Source organism: Poromitra crassiceps (assembly GCF_964638095.1).
Source record: "Poromitra crassiceps genome assembly, chromosome: 19".
NCBI lineage: Eukaryota > Metazoa > Chordata > Actinopteri > Beryciformes > Melamphaidae > Poromitra > Poromitra crassiceps.
Genome location: NC_139646.1, coordinates 5,795,994 through 5,818,863, shown reverse-complemented (window position 1 = coordinate 5,818,863; position 22,870 = coordinate 5,795,994). Strand labels below are relative to the sequence as shown.

At 43.7% G+C, this 22,870-nt stretch overlaps 1 protein-coding gene and 1 pseudogene across 2 annotated transcripts; both read left to right on the top strand.

Moving 5' to 3' along the window:
- Positions 1 to 1,223: 1,223 nt before the first annotated feature.
- On the top strand, positions 1,224 to 1,863 carry LOC310793509 (annotated as a pseudogene). The gene has a single exon. The product of its transcript is annotated as an uncharacterized misc_RNA (transcript).
- A 2,946-nt stretch (positions 1,864 to 4,809) lies between these two features.
- parn (poly(A)-specific ribonuclease (deadenylation nuclease)) lies at positions 4,810 to 22,212 on the top strand. Its single transcript, XM_083655933.1, has 26 exons — positions 4,810 to 4,884; positions 5,159 to 5,236; positions 5,340 to 5,419; positions 5,553 to 5,620; positions 6,318 to 6,399; positions 6,893 to 6,953; positions 7,494 to 7,665; positions 11,766 to 11,828; positions 11,946 to 11,984; positions 12,713 to 12,755; positions 12,836 to 12,916; positions 13,121 to 13,177; positions 15,882 to 15,959; positions 16,057 to 16,100; positions 16,210 to 16,252; positions 16,595 to 16,670; positions 16,758 to 16,868; positions 16,987 to 17,056; positions 17,145 to 17,200; positions 18,102 to 18,188; positions 18,303 to 18,377; positions 18,922 to 19,105; positions 19,653 to 19,780; positions 20,308 to 20,374; positions 20,481 to 20,674; positions 21,419 to 22,212. Exons 1-26 carry the CDS (start codon positions 4,866 to 4,868, stop codon positions 21,463 to 21,465), a joined length of 2,103 nt encoding a protein of 700 aa, XP_083512059.1. The 5' UTR covers positions 4,810 to 4,865; the 3' UTR covers positions 21,466 to 22,212.
- Positions 22,213 to 22,870: the final 658 nt, after the last annotated feature.

Below are 22,870 nucleotides of genomic sequence, written 5' to 3'. Positions count from 1 at the left end.
CAAAAGACGTTTTGCAAGAATGGAGAAAGAAAATTCTGTGAAGTCACTCAAAACGACGCCGTTTGAGAGACGGACTTTACAGGAGAAGCATCGAGTGAAAGAGCTTGGACCAGATCACCCTGAGCTCGCCATTATACAACAGGCTACAGACAGAGGAAGAAAATACACTCGGTGTTTTTCAGACGTTTCTAGTAGCTAGTAACGTCCGTTACTACTTACTTGATTTAGGGCTGGAGTGGACGATAATTCAATAGCCTATTATTGTTGTCTTTCAGTGGAATCATCGTGATGATATGAAGTTATTTTAATAGTGACATTTTTGCTGTCTAAATTGATGATGACAAGCAAATGTTACTTAAAAACTGATCAAATGAGGTATGGCAGGAAAATTATTTGAAAATATAAGGTTTGTTTGACATCACCATTCAGTTCAATGAGATGAACACTGATTTTGCATACGTGAAACATATGATATTGATATTGAGAAGAATCCTTATGATTATCATATTGATTTCAACCCATTGTCCAGGCCTATATTTGGTATAGCCCTCCCTGGACAAAAATGCATCTCCGCCTCTCAGACCATGCAATATCCATGATGACCACTTGACAGAACTCACCTGTAAAAATGGGCCGGCCCATCTCTCTTCCCACTGTGTTTTGGGCTGAGCTGACTGACAGCGTACTTCGGCTGCATTGACGGGATCACAGCGGCCCTTCTGGTCCACGGTGGACTTCAAAACGCGAGCGCTTGACGCGTTTGGGCCTTTAGACCAGACAGACTCTCTCCTGCACGGCGGGTACAGCGTGAAACGGATATAGTCTGGCAAGCGAGACTAACTGAATTGTGATGTCATCCTTCCCTGCTGAGGTTATACATCGGACCACTTTTGCTCACAGCCCAGCCAATCAAGCCTGAACCTGCGACAACAACATGGACCAGCTTGAGACACTTCCAGACCGCAAGAGGATGGAAGACCACATAAGGTACTGCAGCAGTACCTTGGAAATCCATCAGTAAAGTGGCCAAATTAAATGAGTAGCAACTGTAAGTAGGACCGGTAGAGTTGGTCCGCACTCACAAACTCAAACACATTGAATGCGCAACAATGTGTGTGACCTTATCAGTGATGTCACTTGAGCAATTTGGATTTCATTAGTGATGTCATAGATCCTTCTGCTTAGTAGGCTATAAATAGAAGCTGTGTGGAAAAAAAACAAAAATGGCAAAAGTCCATCTAGCTGCACGTGCTAAAGCAGCCAAACCCGCCAGGAAGGCCATGAAGTCAAAGAAGATCAGCCCCAGTGTTGGTGAGCTGATTCTTAAAGCTGTGTGTGCCTCCAAGGAGCGGAGCGGCATGTCTCTGGTTGCCATCAAAAAGAGCCTGGCTGCTGGAGGCTACGACGTGGAGAAGAATAATGCCCGCATCAAGATCGGCATCAAGAAGCTGGTGGAAAGATGCGCTCTGCTCCAGGTTAAGGGGACAGGGGCCTCTGGCTCCTTCAAAGTCGCAAAGAAGGCTGGAAAGGTCAAGAAGCTGGCTGCCAAGAAATCCACTCGGAAAGCCAAGAAGTCGACTGCCAAGAAAGCCGCCAAGAGCCGGAAGAAGAAGAAGGCTGCAGCTAAAAAGCCGGCAGCCGCAAAGAAATCCCCCCGGAAAAAGTCAAGAAGCCGGCAGAGACGCCTGCAGCGGTCAAGAAAGCAGCCAAGAGCCCAAAGAAGGCGGACAAGGGTCCCAAGAAGACGATCAAAAGTCCCAAGAAGGCGGTGAAGAAGCTTGCTGCTGCCAAGAAAGCATGAGCGAAGAGAAGGCTGTGAAGCCCAAAGCAGCTAAGAAAGCAGCAGCCCCCAAGAAGAAGTAAGCTTCTGGCTTTACTGATGATGATTAAAATGCATAAGAACGCTGTGGTAGTTTTGTATTATCCTACTACTATAATTGGAAGTTCCAAGCTGCACCATTGCCCCGATCGCCTCCAAAATTTGCCCAAACACTTTTCAGGTGTCTGGAATTAATCTGGTGCCAGGGGGAGGCCAAAAAAAAGATACGACCACGGAGGGCGCTACAGCGAGACCAATCACAGCTCACACTGCTATGACATCATCTTTTCTTGCTTCAGCTCTCAAGAAAGGCGGACGCTTTTCCTCTCTCTCCCTCTCCCTCCCTATCCACCTTTCCCTCTGCCTGCAACACCACCTACACGGACATCCTAACCGGAGCAAACTTGCATTCGTCTATTCGAAATGACAAATATGGATTTATTGGATTTACTAAGCTGGTCTCTCAACGCAAATCAACTAAACCTTTTCCACGAGGAATGCGGGGTCCGGGGAACCCCCACCCCCCTCTGCCTAGACGGAACTTTCACCGCGGGGTACGGGAAGACAACAGCGATTGACCCTAGGCTGTGACGTCATGAAAATTGAGATGGGCGGTCAGTGAGTTTGAACTGTGGAAAATGGATTATATCTTGGATTATATCATGGAAATTTTCACTGCTCTGCAAAACAGAAATGGACTAAGTTGAGAATCCAGAGACTTGAGGAGTTGGTGCAGCTGAACGCCGCACCCCCCCCGTAACCCAAACATTTCTATTCTAATCTGGATTCCCCCACCTGCCAAGGACGCCAAGGACACTGCAGCAATTCTTTCCCCTTATATTTTCGTCTGCAACAGCGCCCACCAGTCTACACAACGCACACACAAGGACATGACATGCACGTACAACGCGCACACAAGGACATGCACACACACACTGGACTCTTTACGCACCCAGGCACATCCCACCCCATCCCACCACCCTCTCCCCCCACCCAAACCCCCCCCCCCCCCCCGCCTTGTACATCCCATAGCTCTTGCATCCTCCCCCCCCACCCCTTTCCTCTGATACATCCAACTGGCACTGTATGTTGACAGCATAGCCTCTTGCGTTTGTTGATGAGCTAGTTTGCAACTGGGCACAGCGCACGCGGCGACCTGGCAGAAGGGAGTAGATGGTCTTTTGGAATCTGTACATATTGCAACAAATGTATATGTATTGTATAATATTGAAGTGTGCCTTTATTACTTTTCAAACTAGTAATAATGTTACTATAATTCTGAAGTGTGCCTTTATTACTACTTTCAAACTAGTAATGATGTTGTAATAACCACTACTGCCTGATGTAAACCAAAGTGCCCTTCTGGGACATGTATTAAAAATGATTGATTGATTGATTGATTGATTGATTGATTACATAGACCAATCACAGCTCATGCTGCTATGATATCACTGATGAGTTAATCATAATTAGGAGAAAAGGACAGAATGTAGGGAGGTGGAGGATGCATGAATCCGGAGGGAGGCGGTACTGCAACATAAGGGATACCAACTGCCATAAAACACCACAGAAGAGGAAAGGTTCAGAATCACTGATATGTCAGCGTCATCATCGTCAAGTGGTGGCCAGTGGTGGCCAGTGGTGACTAATGATGTCATACACACTGATGATGTCACAATGGCACCGTTTATGACATCACTGATGTCAGTCACAATGTCTGTCAGACATCATCAGTATCTGTCATAAATCACTGATGTCAGTCACAATGACAATGTCTGTCAGACATCATCAGTATCTGTCATAAATCACTGATGACATCACAATTGCTCGAGATTGAATCTGGTTCTTGAGATATCGTGTTCACAAGCATGGAAGGGATGGAAAATCAGTTTATCCTTGAGTCCAACTGGATGTTTGTACCAAATTTGAAGAAATTCCCTCAAGGCGTTCCTGAGATACTGCATTAATGTGCATGCGAATGGACGGACGGTCCGACAGATGGACGACACAGTGACCTTGAACTTTGACCTTTGACCACCAAAATCTAATCAGTTTATCGTTGAGTCGGATGTTTGTGCCAGATTGGAAGAAATCAAGGCGTTCCTGAGACAATATTAATAATACTAATAATAATAATAATTTAACTGAGATATCGCGTTAACAAGCATGGAGCAGACGGACGTGAGGTCACAGTGACCTTGAACTTTGCCCTTTGACCACAAAATCTAATCAGTTCATCCTTGAGTCCAAGTGGATGTTTGAGCCAAATTTGAAGAAATTCCCTCAAGGCCGTCCTGAGATATTGCGTTAACGAGCATGGATGGAGGGACAGCCCATTCCTAGTTAGAGACTCTAGAGAAGATGCGCCATGGCTGCAGTTATGGAAATCGCCCACTCCGTGGGCTCCCAAAATCGTGACAGATGACACTGCCCCACCCACCTAGGCGCCATCGTGCAACTGTGTGCCATCGGCTAATACTACATCACAGTTGCTCGAGTGACATCACTGATGAGATCACTGGTGATGACATCACAATTGCTCAAGTGACATCATCACTGATAACATCACAATCATGACAGACACCGCCTGTGTCTGCAAACGTTATCTGAATTATGTGCCTGGCTGTGTGTTATGCAGCATTGATCTATGTGTATGCAATTATAACTAATAACTGTGTATCTGCTTAGCTTATTGATTATCATTTATATGTAAATAAAGGCAATGTAACTTAAATTGTCTCTATATCAATGCACAGACACCACCACCACCCACTTAGCCAATTTTAACTAAGAAAATGGCATGTACAAGAGTAAAAAAGGGGGGAGGTTATTACTGTGATTATCGGAGTGAGGGACATTACATTGATTGATTACATTATTTTGGTAGATCATGAGGCCAGTTTCTGCTGTTTTCTCCGTAGACCCTGAATGCAGCACACGTGCGGTAACGTCAGAGGCCCACGCTACAGCACCGGAAGTGCTTGTGGGTTAATTGAAAGAGGCTAGCTAGCGTTAGCTGTCAGTTGTATTCAGTCATTGTGCAGGGATGGAGGTGACACGGAAAAGTAAGTAGCTAGATTTTATACAGGGCACTTTTTTTAGTTTGCTGTGCACATTGTGCAAAATGTGCAATACAGCAGCGACACGATATAACGTTAGACTTAAAACGGACCACATCTCCAACATTTAGTGTGGCTAGATGTTTTTAGCTAACTAGCTAGCAGCAACGTTAACGTAAATAGGGAACTAGACTGGGATTGCTAACGTTATGTTAGTTCGCTGGCCAGGCCAGCATGCTTGTCTCATCGCGCTTCTGATAATACACTTTTCTCTTTACAGATTATAAAGATTGTTTAAGCACTGTGTACAGCGCGATAGAGGAGGCCGATTTTCTTGCCATCGATGGAGAATTTTCAGGTAACGTTGGCGTTATCAGAGTTTAGTGAATAGTGAATTCGGAAGAGATGAAAGAAAGCCACGGTTATTTTATGCTTAACTGGTGTGCAATTTGTAAATGCAGGAATAAGCGATGGTCCTAATGTCAGTGCACTAACCAATGGCCTGGATACACCGGAGGAACGATACACCAAGCTAAAAAAGGTTTGCTCGATTGTGCACCTTCACACAGTGCACACACTGAATGCATCCATAACCCCCCCCCCTCAATTCCCCACCAGTTTGCACCTGTGCTGTCCGTGTTAGTGTGTCTGTTTCACTCTTCTCTCTCTGGCAGCATTCCATGGACTTTCTGCTCTTCCAGTTTGGATTATGCACATTCAAGTATGACCAGACAGCGTCAAAGTGAGTGGGGATGAAAGAATGAAAGATCTGAGTGCTCCTGTACTTTTCTGAGAAGCAATTTGAGTTTCAAACTGTCAGAATAAGGTCACCCTGGCCCTTAGGGATTGGAAATGATAAGGTTTTAGTGATACCAATGCCATCATCGATGCTGATATATATATATATACAGTGTATATATATATATATATATATATATATATATATATATATATATATATATATACTGTATATGCATGCACCAGCCAGAAAACCAGAATTTCCCATTAATTTCTCCATTGACACACGAGATGTAGTATGTTACTAGTCAGCCTTGTTGTAGCCAGGACCAGGCTCCAAGCACAACGCCGGCGATAAGAATGGAACAGGATAGGAGGGCCAGGCAGGGATATAGTGGGGGGTAAACGCATGTAAATATCGTTTACGTACCTTTTTAAATGTCCAATGTCATCGACTACGTAATTGCGTCAATTTGCATAACGTGCATTGATGCATTGAAATTAATTGAAGCAAAGATAATTAATACACTAGATACTTAGCTCCGTTCCAATATCAGATTTCAAAATAAAACTTTGTAATGGTTTCGGTTTGCTTTAGACTTGTGTAGAATGGTTTTTGTTTTGGGGAAAATCTGACCGGAAGTCATATTGTTCACCTCTAATGCCTTCATTTTCTGTCTCTTTTAATCCCATCTCTGCAGGTACGTCATCAAGTCTTTTAATTTTTATGTATTCCCCAAACCGTTCAACAGGACCTCCCCTGACATCAAGTTCATCTGTCAAGTAAGTATGTGGCCCCTCAAAGTCACTGGATTGCTTTTGTCTGTATAATGGAGTACAGCAGCGATGACGTGTTCTGGTAGGCTTACCCAGAGATCGCCGCCATGCTGGTTCATAAGGGGAAAAGCCTATGGGATTTTAGAATGGGGATTTTTCGTTACGAGCACCACTTTTAAGACTTTTTGAAGCGTTTCTGAAAATCATGTCACGTAAAGATTAATCTGCTGAACACAAATTTCCACTTGCATAAACTTTTAACCACCGACCTTATTTCATGCATTTTTAACCAAAAGAATCCCCATTCTAAAATCCCATAGCCTTTTCCCCTTATGAACCAGCATCTTCTGACTCATTCCTGCGGTATTCCTATAGAGGAAAATTACAAGATGGTTTGAGAATGATTGTTGCTGTAATTGCTGTCACAGCTGTGAAAAGACAATTTGATTGTTGTTTGAGAAGACCGCTGTAAAGTGATGGGTCACCCGTGTCATTTCAGAGTTCCAGTATTGACTTCCTGGCCAGTCAGGGGTTTGACTTCAACAAGGTATTCTGTCATGGTGAGTAGAACTCTGAAGTTGACATGTGCCATTTGTTCTTGTGTGTCGGGCAAGGAAACGACAGGATCCTGTATTCATGGATTTTCTTGCCTCAGAAGGGGCTTTTGGGGGGTGACTACACGTGACGGTACACATGATCCGATCATGCTTACTGTCGCAAATATATCAGTTATTGTCTGAACTTATGGAGCAATGTGTTTTTACAGCACCCTGAGTTTTTAGAAAGGAAGCCCTTTGAAGGTACAAATGTGGGACTTTAACTTTGTATTATTTTAATATAAAAATGCTAGATTTTGAGTTAGTATGGGTTGTCCTGAACTCAAATATATCGTCCTTGTCAGGTTGTTTTTGGCCTTGGGCCTTTGGGGGGTGGCTAAAGCCTCTTTTTGGGGCAACAACAAAATCCTCTATGCAGGAAACCCCCCTGGTATTGTACTATAGTCGTTAGAGCACCTGCACTTTACTCAAACCCTCCTTTGTAGAAGCTCCGTTGATTATTGCAGTGTGGTTTGAATGTTCCTTTCCCTCTGCTTTCCAAAGGAATTCCATACCTAAATCAGGACGAGGAAGCGCAGCTGAGGGAGCAGACAGAGGAGAGGAGGAATCAACAGGCTAATGGAGCAGGAGGGGGGCCATCCTACATCTCTCCTTCCTCCTCCAAAGGGTCTGCACATGTACCCGAAGAGCATAAAGACTTCATCAACAGAGTGGTGTAAGTGTTGCAAATGGATGACTTATTTCTACTACATTCTTACGTGGCAAGTGTTTGGATGGTTGATCTCATATGTAGTCCAAAGATGTAGTGACGTGTTCTTTAGGACAACTAAAGCCCCAGAGGTCTTACGGCCGGGACACACATCTTGCGTGTGCTGTGCGTCTGCGTGGCGTTTTCATTTCGGCGCCCATGTTAACAGGTTACAGCAGCCACACCACCGGCATCAGACGCGCGTCTCAAGCGCGTGTCTTGCGAGCGTGAGACGCGCGTCATCTAGAGAATAGAAGCGAAGCCTATTTTTTCCTTTTACCGCGCGCGTGTCTCTATCGTGTCTCTACACAAATAGACACAAAAAGACATTAAAATGATATTTTACAGGGGCAGCCACAGCCAATCGAGGCTCGTTTTTGATTTGAGACGAGAGGATGAGCTGAGCTCACAGCTGCAGTTCTCCTGCCCTCTGAAAACCACATAGGCTACAACGTGGCTTCGTCCTCCCCTCCCCACCACACACACACAGACACACACACACACACACACACACAAATCATACTGCCTCGATTCTGAAGTGAGCCCAAGCGATCTTCAGTTAAAATCATCATTGTATTGTTTATAGCAAATTTAATAAAAGGTAAACTCTATAGGAAGATAGTTGGCAGACAGGCAGCAGCGCAGCAGCTGCACGCACCAGCCACGCTGCCTGTGTGGATGCCGCGGGCGTGCCAGCCGCAGCAAGCACGCCACGCACACGCAAGATGTGTGTCCCGGCCATTATGGGAGGGTTCAAGGCATGCCGAGCGAGACACTGAGGAAAAGAGAAGGCTTCTTGTGTGACGGGTTAAGCGTCGGCTCAGCTTGAGCCTGCCTCAAGCTTCAGTTCTGCGTATGTTAAGCGCCAGGTGTGAACAAAGGCTTACGTAGGCATTAAATAGGAATTTACTGTTCAAGTTAAATAGGCACTACAGTTAACGAGAGTAATCTAATGGGAGTAGAACGTTCTGGTAGAAGTAGCAGCTATAATACTTGCATGTAGTGAGTGTAGTTCAGATGCTGTTGCTGTAAAGTGATTTTATTTATTTATTTATTATTATTTGGGGGGGGGGGGGGGTTCCAACTGTGTTCAGGGGGTAGTGGGCGTGGGTTGGTCGAGTCCTCAGTAGAGGGGGCTTTTTTTGCCATGATGCCACACACACACACAGACTCATAATACCAGCCCTGCTGCCGCGGCTGCTAACTAATCCACTTTAGCAAGCTAGCCAGTAGCCATAGCTAGTCGGGTTTGCGTTAGCACTTTTATTTTGGCGGCAGCAGCTCAAGTGGCATGAACTTAACTTACGTAAAGACCTTCGTCAGGCACCTGCCTCTTTGCCCCTTGATGATATCCTAAGTGCTCCTTTTTGTTTTTTCTTCGTTTTCCTCGCGGCCACACACTGTCTTTCAGATTAGACTGAAGAAGTGAAGATGCTGGTATCATATGAAACTAGAAGACCCAAAAGCCATCCATTGGTAGCAGCCATGTCATGCTGTAAATAGTCCAGGCATTTTACCACAACATTTGGGTCAACCTCACTAATTGCAACAAAAACAAACTCAGGGGATTTTGTGTCCTCAATATATTCTAAATGAGAGAAACAATGTTTTAAGGAATCCTATGAGTGGGGAAATTTTGAAAATTACCTAAAATATGATCCTACCAAAACACACTTTGGGTAAATGTTTTAATGATCAGATATCACCATGAAACTTCCCCAGGTTATTACAGCATTAAGACAATTATTTTTTGTACTACAAGTTTTATGAAATTGTATGTTTAATTGTGCAAATGAGGCATACATATGCGCTTATTTGCATACATTTCCAGAGCAGAAATCTGAACATTGGATAAAGCCAGGTTCAAAATTCATGTACGGTATTCATTTTGTTGTCATATTAGAGCCAGTGGTTGTAACAAGGGGGTTTGTTCATATGTAATTCCTAGTCTGATTTATGTAACGTATATACCAAAAAATTTGAGCAATGTTTTTGTTGACAGTATTTATGGAGTGATAAAAAGCGATATCCAAAGCACAGTACAGCACACTGGGGAGCCCCTGTGTTGCTCACCGCCACACTGGACAGATCTCTGGAGGTGCACAAAATGTGGCCTACTGCTGAGATGATGAATGATCCAGAACAATGAAGGGCATGCATCTCCTTATGTTGCCAGCAATACCCAGGTGGTAATAGAGTAGACCCTTAAGTGGTGAGAGAGGAAACTTCACTTCAACTCTGTACGGGTCAGTAAAGATGGGAGGAACATTGTCACTATCTCTGTTAATTGATGGGGCCAGGCCACTGAAGTTTTTTTTATGTGCAACTGCAAACAAATAACCATAACCATTGGAACCAAACTCTAATTGTCCATTGATGATGTTTGTGTATCTGTGTTACTGACACTATATGTAAGCAGTTGTACCAACCTTTTGTGCCTGAAACAAATTTCCCCTCGGGGATATTAAAGTTCATCTCATCTCATAATAACATGCCCCAAAGCACAAGCGGAGGAGAAAACAATACAAAGGAGAACAGAGGTCCCATGTTCAAAGTCATCATGGTCAAATTATTTTATTTCATATCTTATGTATGTTTACGGTAGTATAGTCTTACACACATACACATATATGCTTTCCTGGTCATTGCTCCACCCCCTCTGCCGAATGTGGGGAGAGCCGTGGACTTGCACACGCTTCCCCACCTGAGAGTTCCACCGGCGGGACATAGTGCGTGGGAGGATCACGCTATTCCCCCCAGTTCCACCCTTCCCCACCCCCCACCAGGCCACTGAAGTTCAATGGATAGAAAGGACACTTCCTAGTGTAACACAGTAATTCATTTGGTACACTTAAAGTCGAGCTGAACCCAAAAATGACTTATTTTCTTTTAGTTCAAATACCTGGGTATGCAGTGCACCTATTTAATAATGTATGCAAAAAAATCACAAAAATCGAATTTCTTTAGTTTTTCCACTTTTTCACATCAAAAGTTCATTTTTCAAGATTTCATTGATAACAGTAATGTACAGTCTGCTGACGTCACCCAGTACTATCAAATTTCTACCCTTTTTCAACCAATAATATCACGACATGTAGCTGTCAATCAAATCTTCATTTCAGGATAATTTTCTCTTCCAAATGAAGTAGAAAATGGCACCTAGTGCCTGTCATCTGGCAGAATTCCTATCCCATAAACTAACTACTAACTTGGCCAATTGTTAGAAACATGAACAAAAAACAAACCATAATCTCTAAGAATGCAAGGAAATGTAACTGGCTCGTTAAAACGTGCATTCCAGGGATATCGTATTTACAGAAATAGCATAAAAGGCGCACGCTTGAGAGCGTGGTAGTCAGGGGGTCTGCCCTCGGAGATTCACAGGCGGGCGGGCAGCACCCATGCATCGGCTTGTCCGCTCGCTCCGCACGAAGCAGCTGGCTGCCTGGTACTCCGTGGATCCCACTCGCGTAGCACGACAACACGCTGAATCCCACTCGATTTGGGGGTGGAACACGCCATGATTGACCAATGCCAACGCCAGTCGACAGAATTGTCAAATCAAATCATCGACATGATACTATGACCCGCCTCTCAACTTGTCATCTCAGACAAATTATGTTTTCAGTCTGAAACGGACTGCGACGCACGTGACGATACGGGTTCAGTTCGACTTTAACATTCCTAATGGCTTCTGTAGAATTTCGTTAACTTCAACAGTTTGGGAGAAGACTGAGATGGAGCTATGGGGGCTAAACTCTTGTTTGCTGTTCTTGGAGTTGCGTTTCGACTCACAGGGGAGAGCAGATAATGATTTTGTTGTTGCCGCCGTCCTATGATAATCCAATCTCAATTGTAGTGGAAAATCTCTTGCCATGTACCACTACCCTCTAACAAAAGCATGATTGCGTATTGGTTTAACCATCTCCCCACAATGCTTAATACAATTGAATTTCCCAGGTTAAATATTCAGATTAGTTGGCTCCAAACCTCAAGTAAACACTAATTTAGCAGATTTTTATCTGTCCCTCTATTTTGATCAGTTCTGCTCCATTTTCCCTTGACAGAGGAAAGGTGGAGGCCCTGTTCACCGACTCTGAGAAGACTGTGGAATTGGAGCCATGTACTGGGTAATCACGCCTAGTGCCTCCTCTCAGATGCCCTGCCTACATAACATTTTGACTATTTACCACACACCTTTTGATATTTTCCATTCATCTCCACTCATATTCATACTTCCGTTCCAGGTTTCAGAGAAAGCTGATATACCAGACACTGAACTGGAAGTGAGTGTCACTAAACATTAGGGTTGTCACGATACACTCAGTTCACGATACGATACGTATCACGATACTGGGTTCACGATAACGATACGATTTTAACAATATTTTTTTAAACTTGAATAATGACATATGACTGGAAAAGTAGTATTTTATTTGAAATGCACAAATACAAAACATGCTGTTGTGGGAAATTGTTATTACAATAACAACTAGAAAAAACATGAGATTGGAGATAAGGCTTATCTTGAAATAGAATGAGTTACACCGTCACTTAGATTTACTTTGAACTAAAAGGTTTCTCAGCAGTATAAATTCTCATTATGCATCTTCAGTTTTTCTTCAAACTCAAACAACAAGACTTTTCTTAGTCTATTTTTTATGCATCTTCAGTTTTTCCTGTCAAGTAAACAGTTTTGCCAGAAACTCAATTGAATGGTTTCTCTCCTGTATAACTTCTCTTGTGTCTCTTCAGGGACTTGTTCAACTGAACTACTTTCCACACATTGAACTTCAACAAACAAAGACGTTTCTTTGTCTATTTTTGAAAAAAGAAAAAAAAAAAATTGCGATATGAGATTTCATCTCAATGATACATATCGTGACGTTTTACTATCGCGAAATTTCGTGGGACGATATATTGTGACACCCCTACTAAACATTATTATTGCTATGCTCTTGTTGTTGTTCTCATGTTTGTCTGTAGAAGGTTAATGTTTGTCCCGTTGCTACAGGTTTCCCAAGGGGCTTCATGTGGAAACCATGGAAACGGAAAAGGTAAACGTAAGCTTTATTTTAGCCAGTATTTTCTTGAACTTTGTTCCTTCGCAGAATACGGATGTTAATTCTGTCTGCAGAAGGAGCGATATATCCAGATCAGTAAAGTGGACGAGGAGGAGAGGAAGAGGAGAGAGCAGCTGAAACTGGGGAGGGAGCAGGTGAGTTTGGGCAACAGATCCAATCCAAATGTCTCCGACTTGTTTCCTATTCATCCAACAAGTCCTATTAGATGCAAGAAAATGAAGACATTTTGTCGCGTCTTTCTTTTGTCTGACATTTTTTGTTACTAGGGAGCTAAAATAATGCATTTTATTTTATTCTGACACTATCTTGTCACATTTTTGTACCCCACCCCCCAATAGGAGGAGCTAAATGATGCTGTGGGGTTCTCCAGGGTCATCCACGCCATCTCCAAATCTGTGAGTCTGCCTCAACGTTCTTTATTTTCCACTGGGAAAACGAACCTTGACATTTTTATCGCTAGTGAAATGAATTTACAATACATTTTATTAGGGACGTTCTAATTGATTAACTTCCATTGTGAAATGGCAAATAACTTACCTGGGCTCTAATACTCAAAACATCAAGACATCAACTTGATAGTGTTGCACTGCGTTCAATCTTCCACATTTCTTCACTACTGTGGACTCTTTCCGCTGCTAATCCAGAGTGTTCTGCTTGTTCTTTAATACTGTGGGTTTTGGTAAATCTGACTTTAAAGTCCCTGGAAACCAAAATCCACAAAAACCTTCTAACTATTAAAGTTAGGGTCTTATGGGAGTAATTGTGTGTCTCAGAAAGTGGTTTACATTACTTTCAACCCTAACCCCAAAAATGACACTTTTCTACAAGGTCTGGATTTCCATTTCCTCATTGAAGAGAGCGGAGCGCGCGGTGCTAAAATGCATGATCTTATCACGTCATAAGATTTAATCGAATCACACACACGCATGCACGCACGCGCGCGCACACACATTGACACACACACACACAGTAGCGCTGTGCACTCGCACCTCAGAGAGAGAGAGAGATCCCTGCTGCAGACGGGACACACCCACACAGTCCGCGGGAGAAAATACACTCTTAACACATTGAGTGCCAGCGACGCCATATGGCGTCATTAGAAATTTACCGTAGAGTGCCAGCGACGCCAAATGGCGTCAATAACTCGAAATTGTTTTTTTGATGGGGGGGTGTCGATCTATGCCTCTTACATCGCCTCTTACAATATGAGAGCTATTGAATGTGTCTAACCTATTTTACAGAACCCTTACGGCCGGTTCACACACACGCCTACGCCTATGCCTACGCCTATGCCTATGCCTACGCCTATGCCTACGCATATAGGCATTGCTTCATGCACGCCTGGCGCCTATTTTCGTTCACACAGGACGCCACGCTCTGCGCTACGCTGAACACATGAGCAGCGGTTTTTTTTACACTTTTCAGATCTGATTTATAGCATGGGTGAGTCCTCTTTTTTATTGTAATGTGCAAGTGAGGATGTCTGTCTATTTCTTGGCCGGCTGTAATTGTTATTTTCCCTCGGGTAATCATGTGACTATGAGTCATCAACACCATGAGTGATACATGCATTGAGACAGGGGGGTATATATACATCTGACAGAAAAGACGTTAATAGAGGAACACATGAAGGACAGCTCTCTTACTATGCACTCGTTAATTCGCGCTCCACCCTCCCTTTTGGGCAAACTCGGTAGAAAATATGGCCCAAGTCCACCAGAAACAACAGCCAGCTTGACAGTTCAGCGCGCCTAGACGCTGAAAAATAGAACAGACGCCTAAACGATAAATGCAGCGCAGTGTAGGCACAGCGCGAGCGTGGCTTCAGCACAGCGTGGCAGCGGTATGTGTGAACGCTCTCGTCTGTTAACAAGGACGCCTACATTTTAGGCGTTGCTTAGGCGTTGCTTTAAGCGTTGCTCTAGGCGTGTGTGTGAACCGGCCGTTAGGTGGCGACAGCGCACTCCAGATGAGAGAAAGTGGAGTAAAACACACAGAAGAAGTCGTTGGGGAAAAGGAAATCGCATCGCATCCGTCCGTATGCAGCTGCTTCATTGAAGCATAACGTTAGCTGTGCCCCTGCAGCAGCCAATCTGCTGTCACAATTGAGCACCTCCGTGTCCGCTGCACAGCCCATTCGCATGATCAGCCGTGGAGTTGTTATTATTCTCAACTGGAAGCATGGGAGCTGGTGACAAATACACGCGGTTGTAAAAAAGCTGGATGTAGCGGACTTGTCAGTGCAGAGCAAACGCAGGCAGCAGAAAGCCCCAGAGACACTCCCAGAAGGAGGAGTGTGGAGTTGAGGGGGTGGGGGGGGGAAGGGGGGGGGGGGGGGGCACGCAGAGCACGCAGAGCAGCATACAACACCCAGACAGCAGGACAGGATTAGCAAACGCAAGATAGAATATCTGATGCCCACCAGCAGTAAATCAAGAACAGCAAGAAGCTGCAACCAGCAGCGCACGCAGGGGCCAGCGCTGCTGGTTGCAGCTAAAAAATATTATTTGGCCAAACAAAATTCCTTTGTTTTCACTCTTTTATTGAAGGAAATTATTTTTGAGGTGTCATTACATCAGAAAATATTAGCAATGAGTCAATGATGTGCTTGAAATGCTTCCTTTCACAAAAGGCTGAATATCTCAGGTTCTAGAAAAAAAGTGGCTGTTTTTGGTCAAATCAAGCTATCTTCTCCGGCTCATAACTAAAGAACGGAAAATGGGATCAATAAACTTTTTTTTGCAGGTGATAGAAGAGAGTCTCATCGTTATTTGTGCGTGTTCAGTGTTTACATAGTAATTATTAAAGAAATTATATGACTGTTTTAAAATGCATTGCGGCCTATGTGGCACAGTACAGCACCTTTTGCCCAAGGGCCGTGGCACTCAAAGTGTTAAGAACTAATTGATTCTGATGACTTTTGCCATGACTGTCAAACCTAAATTTATATACTTTGTGACGTTCATCATCGTTCAAATTTGGCTGGTGGCTTATTAACATAGGTTCCTGTGATGTGATGAACTCAAACTGCTAAATAATTAAAAAATATTTCTGGTTTCCAGGGACTTTTAACACAATTTCTGTTTCACCAACACACAGGGTAAACTTGTGGTTGGCCACAACATGCTGCTGGACGTCATGCACACCATCCACCAGTTCTACTGCCCCCTGCCGCAGGTACAGACAATAGATTGAGGTTTCAAATGTTGGACCCACGTTCCAAAGTTTCAGTCTTAATTCATGCATTTTCATTTTTTTCTGTTTTTCTCTCCAGGACCTTCAAGACTTCAAAGAGGTCACAATGTGCGTCTTCCCGAGGTAACAATCTTTCTCTTAAGCAGAAGTGTTTCTTGTTTTCTTTTTCTCTGCTGTCCATTCCTTGCTCAATTTTCATTCTTCTAAGCCCTTGTATTCTTTTTCTCTTAAGACTTCTGGACACAAAGTTGATGGCCACCACTCAGCCTTTTAAGGTAAACGATCCCAAAAACGGAGGGGCTCCTGAACGACTGGGCCACCACAGTTTTAGTTGGTGGCCCCAACCGATTACGTGGGTCATTATTTTGAGTCACTTGAGTGATTTGTAATTGATTTTATTTTATTGATCAATGTGCTGTCTGACAATCCTGACCCCCCCCCCCCCCCCCCCCCTCATATGCACAGAATGAGAAATTTGATTTCATCCAAGAGTACACTACACATCTTTGAGTGAACAAACATCCAAGAGTACACATCTCTGAGTGAACAAACACATGGGACACATTGCACAAGTGTTAGTATTGTTTACTGGTACTTATTGTTGATTGATATTCTAGGAGCTGATCACTAACACCTCTCTGGCAGAGCTGCAGAAACAGCTGAAGGATGGCCCCTTCAAGTCACCTGCAGTCGGTGAGGAAAATAACGAGTGTTTGCTTGAACTCTTCTCTCCGTACACTGTCCCAATCACACTCCTCCGCTCTCTTCTGTTCCTCTCAGAGGCGGCAGAAGGGTTCCCCAGTTACGACACGGCCCAGGAGCAGCTCCACGAGGCGGGGTACGACGCCTACATCACTGGCCTCTGTTTCATCTCCATGGCCAACTACCTGGGTAACACACAACTCACACTCACTCCTTCTGCAGTTCCTATCTGCAGATCATGAATGCCGTTCTTTAAATGGATGTTATTTAACTTGGATCTGCTCGATATTTTTCTTTGTCTTTTCAGGCTCATTCTTGACTCCACCCAAAGCCCACATCCCAGCTCGCTCTAAACTCATTGAGCCTTTCTTCAACAAGTAAGAAGATGCACACTTCATTTTCAGCTTCTAATTAACTGATAAAAAGTCTTCGACGATAATTATGTTCCTCTTTTCTGCTCTTCAGGCTTTTCCTGATGAGGATTATAGATATTCCCTACCTCAACATCACTGGACCAGATTGTGAGTAAAATAGTGGAATGTTGCATGGAGTATATGGTTTGAGATTTTGATGTACGGTACATGTACTTTTGCCATTTCGCCACCTCTCCTTCATTGCATTGAATTTCCTGTTTGCTGTAGTGTTAATTTTGTCGGATATTTTTTTATTTAGTCTTAGTCCCGTGTTAAATGTCCTTGTTAGTCTGTATCATATTTAGTCAACCTCATCCTGTTTTTATTTAGTCAAGTTTTAGTCGACTAAAAGTTTGAGCATTTTAGTCTCAGCTTAGTCAAATAAAACCATAACTATTTTAGTCTAGTTTTAGTCAACGAAAACTGTTCACATTTTAGTCTAGTTTTAGTCAATGAAAACTGTTGAATCTGCTGATGCGCTTGCACTAGTAATGGTAATTCGAAGCAGTGTTGGCAACTCTTTCCCAGGGAAAGCAGCTAATGCTGACTGCCCACCCGGGCCAGTGTCGGCGTACGGCGGTAGCAACGACAAGTGGACTGTATTTACAGTCCCTGCTCAGCCCGCAGCTGAGTCTGAACATTTTAGTCTTGTCTTAGTCTTGGGGGGAAAAAGGTAGTCGACTAACATTTTTCGTCATAGTTTTCGTCGACGAAATTAACACTAGTTTGCTGTTTTTACCGCAGCGCTTGACTAGCGGTCCCGCCGGGGTTATAAGATGGAAAAGTGAGGACAGTCAGTCAGTCACTCATGGACGTTTAGTGGGAAAATGGCTGTAGCTCGGGATAGGAAGGTGGTAGAGAGTAAGGGGCCATAGGGGTAGGAAGGTGCTAGAGCGAGTCAGGATTGGAGGGTTGGCTAGGGTCAGTGGCTAGGGGGATTTGGGCGACGTAGGGGAAAAGCGCCGTGGTCTAAAAGGTTTGTGCTTGTTTCCTTCCTTCTCTTCTACAGTGCAACCCAAAAGAGACCATGTTCTGTACGTCACCTTCCCAAAAGAATGGAAGACCAGTGACCTCTACCAGCTCTTCAGTGCCTTTGGTAAGGCAAACATTTGCTTATTTAACATTTGTTTATTCTGCACATGCTTGGATATGACAAATAATGCCACCAACACACTCTCCCTGTTATCTCTGCTTGGATTTATGTACCAAGGTAACATCCAGGTTTCATGGATAGACGACACATCAGCCTTCGTCTCCTTAAGTCAGACGGACCAGGTGCAGATAGGTGAGTCTCACACCATTGGCAATCACAGACTAGATGTACTTAACCGCACGAACTAGGGATGTGGATTTTCTGTTATTTTTACTTTCGACTAACCGACCTCCTTAACCGGTTAATCATCGGTTAATTTTAGACGTGAAATATTAATTAGAGGCACGCCTTCACTCCAGCGCTCCGTTCAGGGTTCAAACGGTAGTTTCAGATGGCATATATGCAACCATTATTTTAGAGTGTGTGCGAATCCGGTACTGCAGTGCTTCAACACTAGGAAATCCGCTTGAATTTGACATTATTCTTATGCATTAGGTCTTATGTCATAGACATCTGTAATAGTGTCGTTCTTCCGTGGAGAAGAGCACAGCAGTCTTTGTATAGGAGGCCAGTTTGGCAACACTGTTGTATGCGAATTAACATGCAAATTGTCTTGTTTAATTAACCGACATGCTTAACCGATCAAAGACGTTCTCGGCAGTTAAACGGTTAACCATCAACATCCCTAGCACGAACGCTGATGCAGCTGAATTGACTCCTTCCACTTGTCACACAGCTATGAACACCAGTCGCTATGCAGAGAGCTACAGGATCCAGACGTATGCGGAGTACATCCAGGGCAAGCAGCAGGAGAGGGAGAGGCTTGGCCAGACGACTACCCACTCTTGGGGAGAGGACGGCTGGGTTAAGCCTCACTACACCACCTCCACAACTGGAGCTGCTGGATATGGTTATACCAGGTGCGCACTTGTGCAGCGATATCAGATGTATAGTAGTAGTAGTAAACTAGGCATGCACGACATTTTTTAACATATCGGTCATATCGGTATCGGTCAGATGTTGCAATGTTAATATCGGTTATCATTATCAGCCAAATTCTTCACATTGATATGAAATAATGCAGTAAATCTATGATTTATGGGCTTTTCCAAAGGCTTTGCAAATAAAGAAATGCATAACTTTTTCAAATTCAGTGTTAACATGTGTTTTTCAGTATGTACAAAATGTGATGATCATAAAAATGTGGTTTTATACAGATCATATCGACATCGGTAAATATCGGCAAACAGCAATTTTAATATCGGTTATCGGCCAAAATTTTCATATCGGTGCATCCCTATAGTAAACGGTTTATTTATTTGAGGCTAAATGTCCATGTGGCAACAAGACGTCGACACATTTCCAACACTCATTCTGCATTTACCTCTTGCCGTGGGAGCTTCTGCCAGTATCCACTCCCTCTTGTATATTGATGTGGATTTTTGTACGTCTTCTGTTTTGTTGTAGGACTTTGGGGAAGCGCAGCATCAGTCCCGTTCAATCGGAGCACGCCAGCGGGGAGGCTGTGATCGCAGACGGCTGGAATCACTACGCATACTCGGATGGCACCGGCAGCAAGAAGATCAAAACCGATGGTGGGTAACAAGAGAAACTAACAAGGTTTCCCCTCAGGAAAGTGGTCGGTGGAGCTGCAGTGCACCCTGAGCGGGCAAACAGTGCTGTGAATAATGAACAGCCACAACCGAGGAGATTTGCTCAGTGGACCAGGGGCTGCTGGGTAATTGGTGTGATGTGCGATTTCATGTTTGATAAGTCAGTACAGGCGTCCAGACCACCAGCTGGGATTTCAGCCTGCTCAAATATTTCAGCTCTCCCCTCCCTCCTCCCCCCCGTTACATTGCAACTTGCTGCCTTGCTGAAAATGGCAACAAACAAGTGATTGTCGGCCAAATATAATCTATTATGCAGTGAGGTCTACTCACTGAGTGTAGGCTCTCATGCAGTGAGGTCTCCTCTCATGCAGTGAGGTCTCCTCTCATGCAGTGAGGTCTCCTCTCATGCAGTGAGGTCTCCTCTCATGCAGTGAGGTCTCCTCTCATGCAGTGAGGTCTGCTCACTGAGTGTAGGCTCTCATGCACCCGTTTGTCATTGGTCTTCCTAGATACAACTGGACAAACATATGCAGGAGTTGTTAACAGCAAGACGTCAGAAGGATGGCTAAAGACACAGTAAGTTAAATGTACATTGCTCATGCAAGCGTAATTGCTTATACAATGACCATTGACTCTGTCATTGTTACCCTACATGATCTCATGTTCTGTCTCTGTGCTGCAGAGCCACATCAGATTTAGCAGAGTTGTTGAGTCCAATCGAAGAGGAGGAAGGTCCTGAGAACACAGATCCAGCCAATGAGGATGGTCCTGAGGGCACAGATCCAGCCAATGATGCTGATGGAGTGGCCACCTGGCAACAAGCCCCGACTGTCCAGGGACGGAAAGGTCGAAAGAACAAGAAAAGGAAGCCTCAAGGTGTGTTTGTCAGACTGACGGCTCATTAGGTGTTCTGCATGAATGTACCATTTAATCTGGGCCGATACCGATGTTAAAAATAACAATTTAGCTGTGTGTGTGTGTGTAAGTGCAACCCCTTTTTGTGACAGGGAAACAACCGTTTTAAAGTCTTTTGAGCCCTTCTTCACACTCTTTAATGAGCACAAATTCAATCATACAAATGTAATAATGAAACAAACAACCTTTTAATATAACCTTTCACATGGAAAGAAATCTTCTGTGAAAAATAGCTGTTTGAAAAGCCTTTTTAGCTGCTATACAACGATGTACTCAATGAGAAGGATCTGAAGTGGCCGTTGCTAGGTGTGCGAGTACGGTAGCCAGGCAGAAATTATGTGACCCACTGATAGGATAAATATCGACCACCGCAATCGGTGAACGCCATCCTTTTTGCCGATAGGCCGATTGCAGTCAACAAGGCCAATATCGGCCGGTATATCGGTGCGTCCCTATAATAAGCATGATCCCTTTGTATGTCAAGGTCATGGGAAAAATCAAAGCGCGCACACAACTCAACAAAAAGCCTGGCGTAGGTGCACTGCTAAAGGCTACTTGAAACCGAAAGAAAGAAAAAGCCAGTAGTGCCACTGGGTCAGACCTAACGTGAACGGATGCATTTCAGCACAGACCCCTTCATCAGCGTTCAATTCAGCATTCCTACATTTTGAGTGCCTTCTTGACACATCTCAATCTCTCTTGCAGGAGCTGAATCTGCAGCGTCTCTGTTTGACGTCCCTGAAGTCTGGTAGCGAGAGGTCAAGAGCGGAGAGAGGGCTACTGCCCCCATCATCTACTTGATCTCCGTTAGGGTCGTACATCGGTAGGACCGGTGCGTGTCCCAAATTCATTTGTTCGCTCGACAAGCGTGGAAAGCGTTCCCACGGCGACCAGCCAATCAGCTTGACTGGACTATTGAAGCCATAACGACAGCTGCCATTTTCTTAGCTTGTTAACAGAGGAGCAGGCAACTCTTCTAGGTCAACACGGACCACTGAATCTGACAAATTAAACCCTATAGATGTTTGTATTCTCCTTTTGTGTTCAGACTGGAATCTGCCACCACAGCGATTGCTCACTCAATTTTAACTACCCTGTCACCTCTACTCAGTCTTATATTTTGCGAGTGTGATTTGGATGCGAGTTTGTGGACGTGAGGGAGTTGTACATTTGCTCTAGTATTTGTATGCCTGAGAGTCCCATTTCAGAAATTTGTGAGAGTTGAAACACCACTTGACTGGTCCTGTAGTTTACAATGTCAGGGTTATGTAGTATTTTAATGCAGTCAAATCATTTTTCCCCCTTTTTTAAAGACTGTCTAAGTTCCGTTAACTTCTCCAGTTTTATCATATAAGCTCATCAATGATAATATATTTATTATTGGTAGCATTTTTGACTTGTTCATAAGAGGAGCTTATGGTGTTCATTTTGTACGAAAATGTTTTTCTTTACCTTTTGTCTTTGTGTTAATGTTTTTGTAAATGTCAACCTGCAACGATGTCATAGTATGTTCTAATGCAAAATGTATAAACGTTAAGAATACGTCTACATTTTTGTGTAAGGAAAAATGTAAAAATACTTCCTTGGAGAGGGAAAAAAATAAAATGTTTCTTAGTATGCCTGTTTCTGTCTCTCCTGTTCACAAGTCAATAACAGTTAACCTGAAGGATGTTTTGCACATCTTAATAATTGCACTTTATAGTAAGTATTCTAATAGTTGCCAGTGACTCGCATTTGCTTAACATTTGCATTGGACAAACTTTGCCGTTGTATAGCAATTAACGGAGGCAAAAAAGTTTTAGCTAGCTTTAGCTTTTAGCAGCTTAGCCTTGAAGCCCATGACTGGAATTTAGTGCAAATGCCTATTTAAAGGGGGAAAAGTAATGCAATAGGAGCTGTCTTTTTAATTTACATACACTGAGCTAGAGCAGTTAGGAACAACATGCATACATTCACAAATCTATCACCCCCATTGTACAATCTCAAGATTCTAAATTTAAAATTAATTGCAGATTGTTTTGTGGATACTGTCTTGGATAATTGTACTTCATAGGCATATCAGTTTTAAACTAGAATATATCGGGCGGGGGGACCTTTCTCTACGGGACAGTAAATGTTCAATAATGTAGAATGAAACATGTTCAATATGCATGTGCA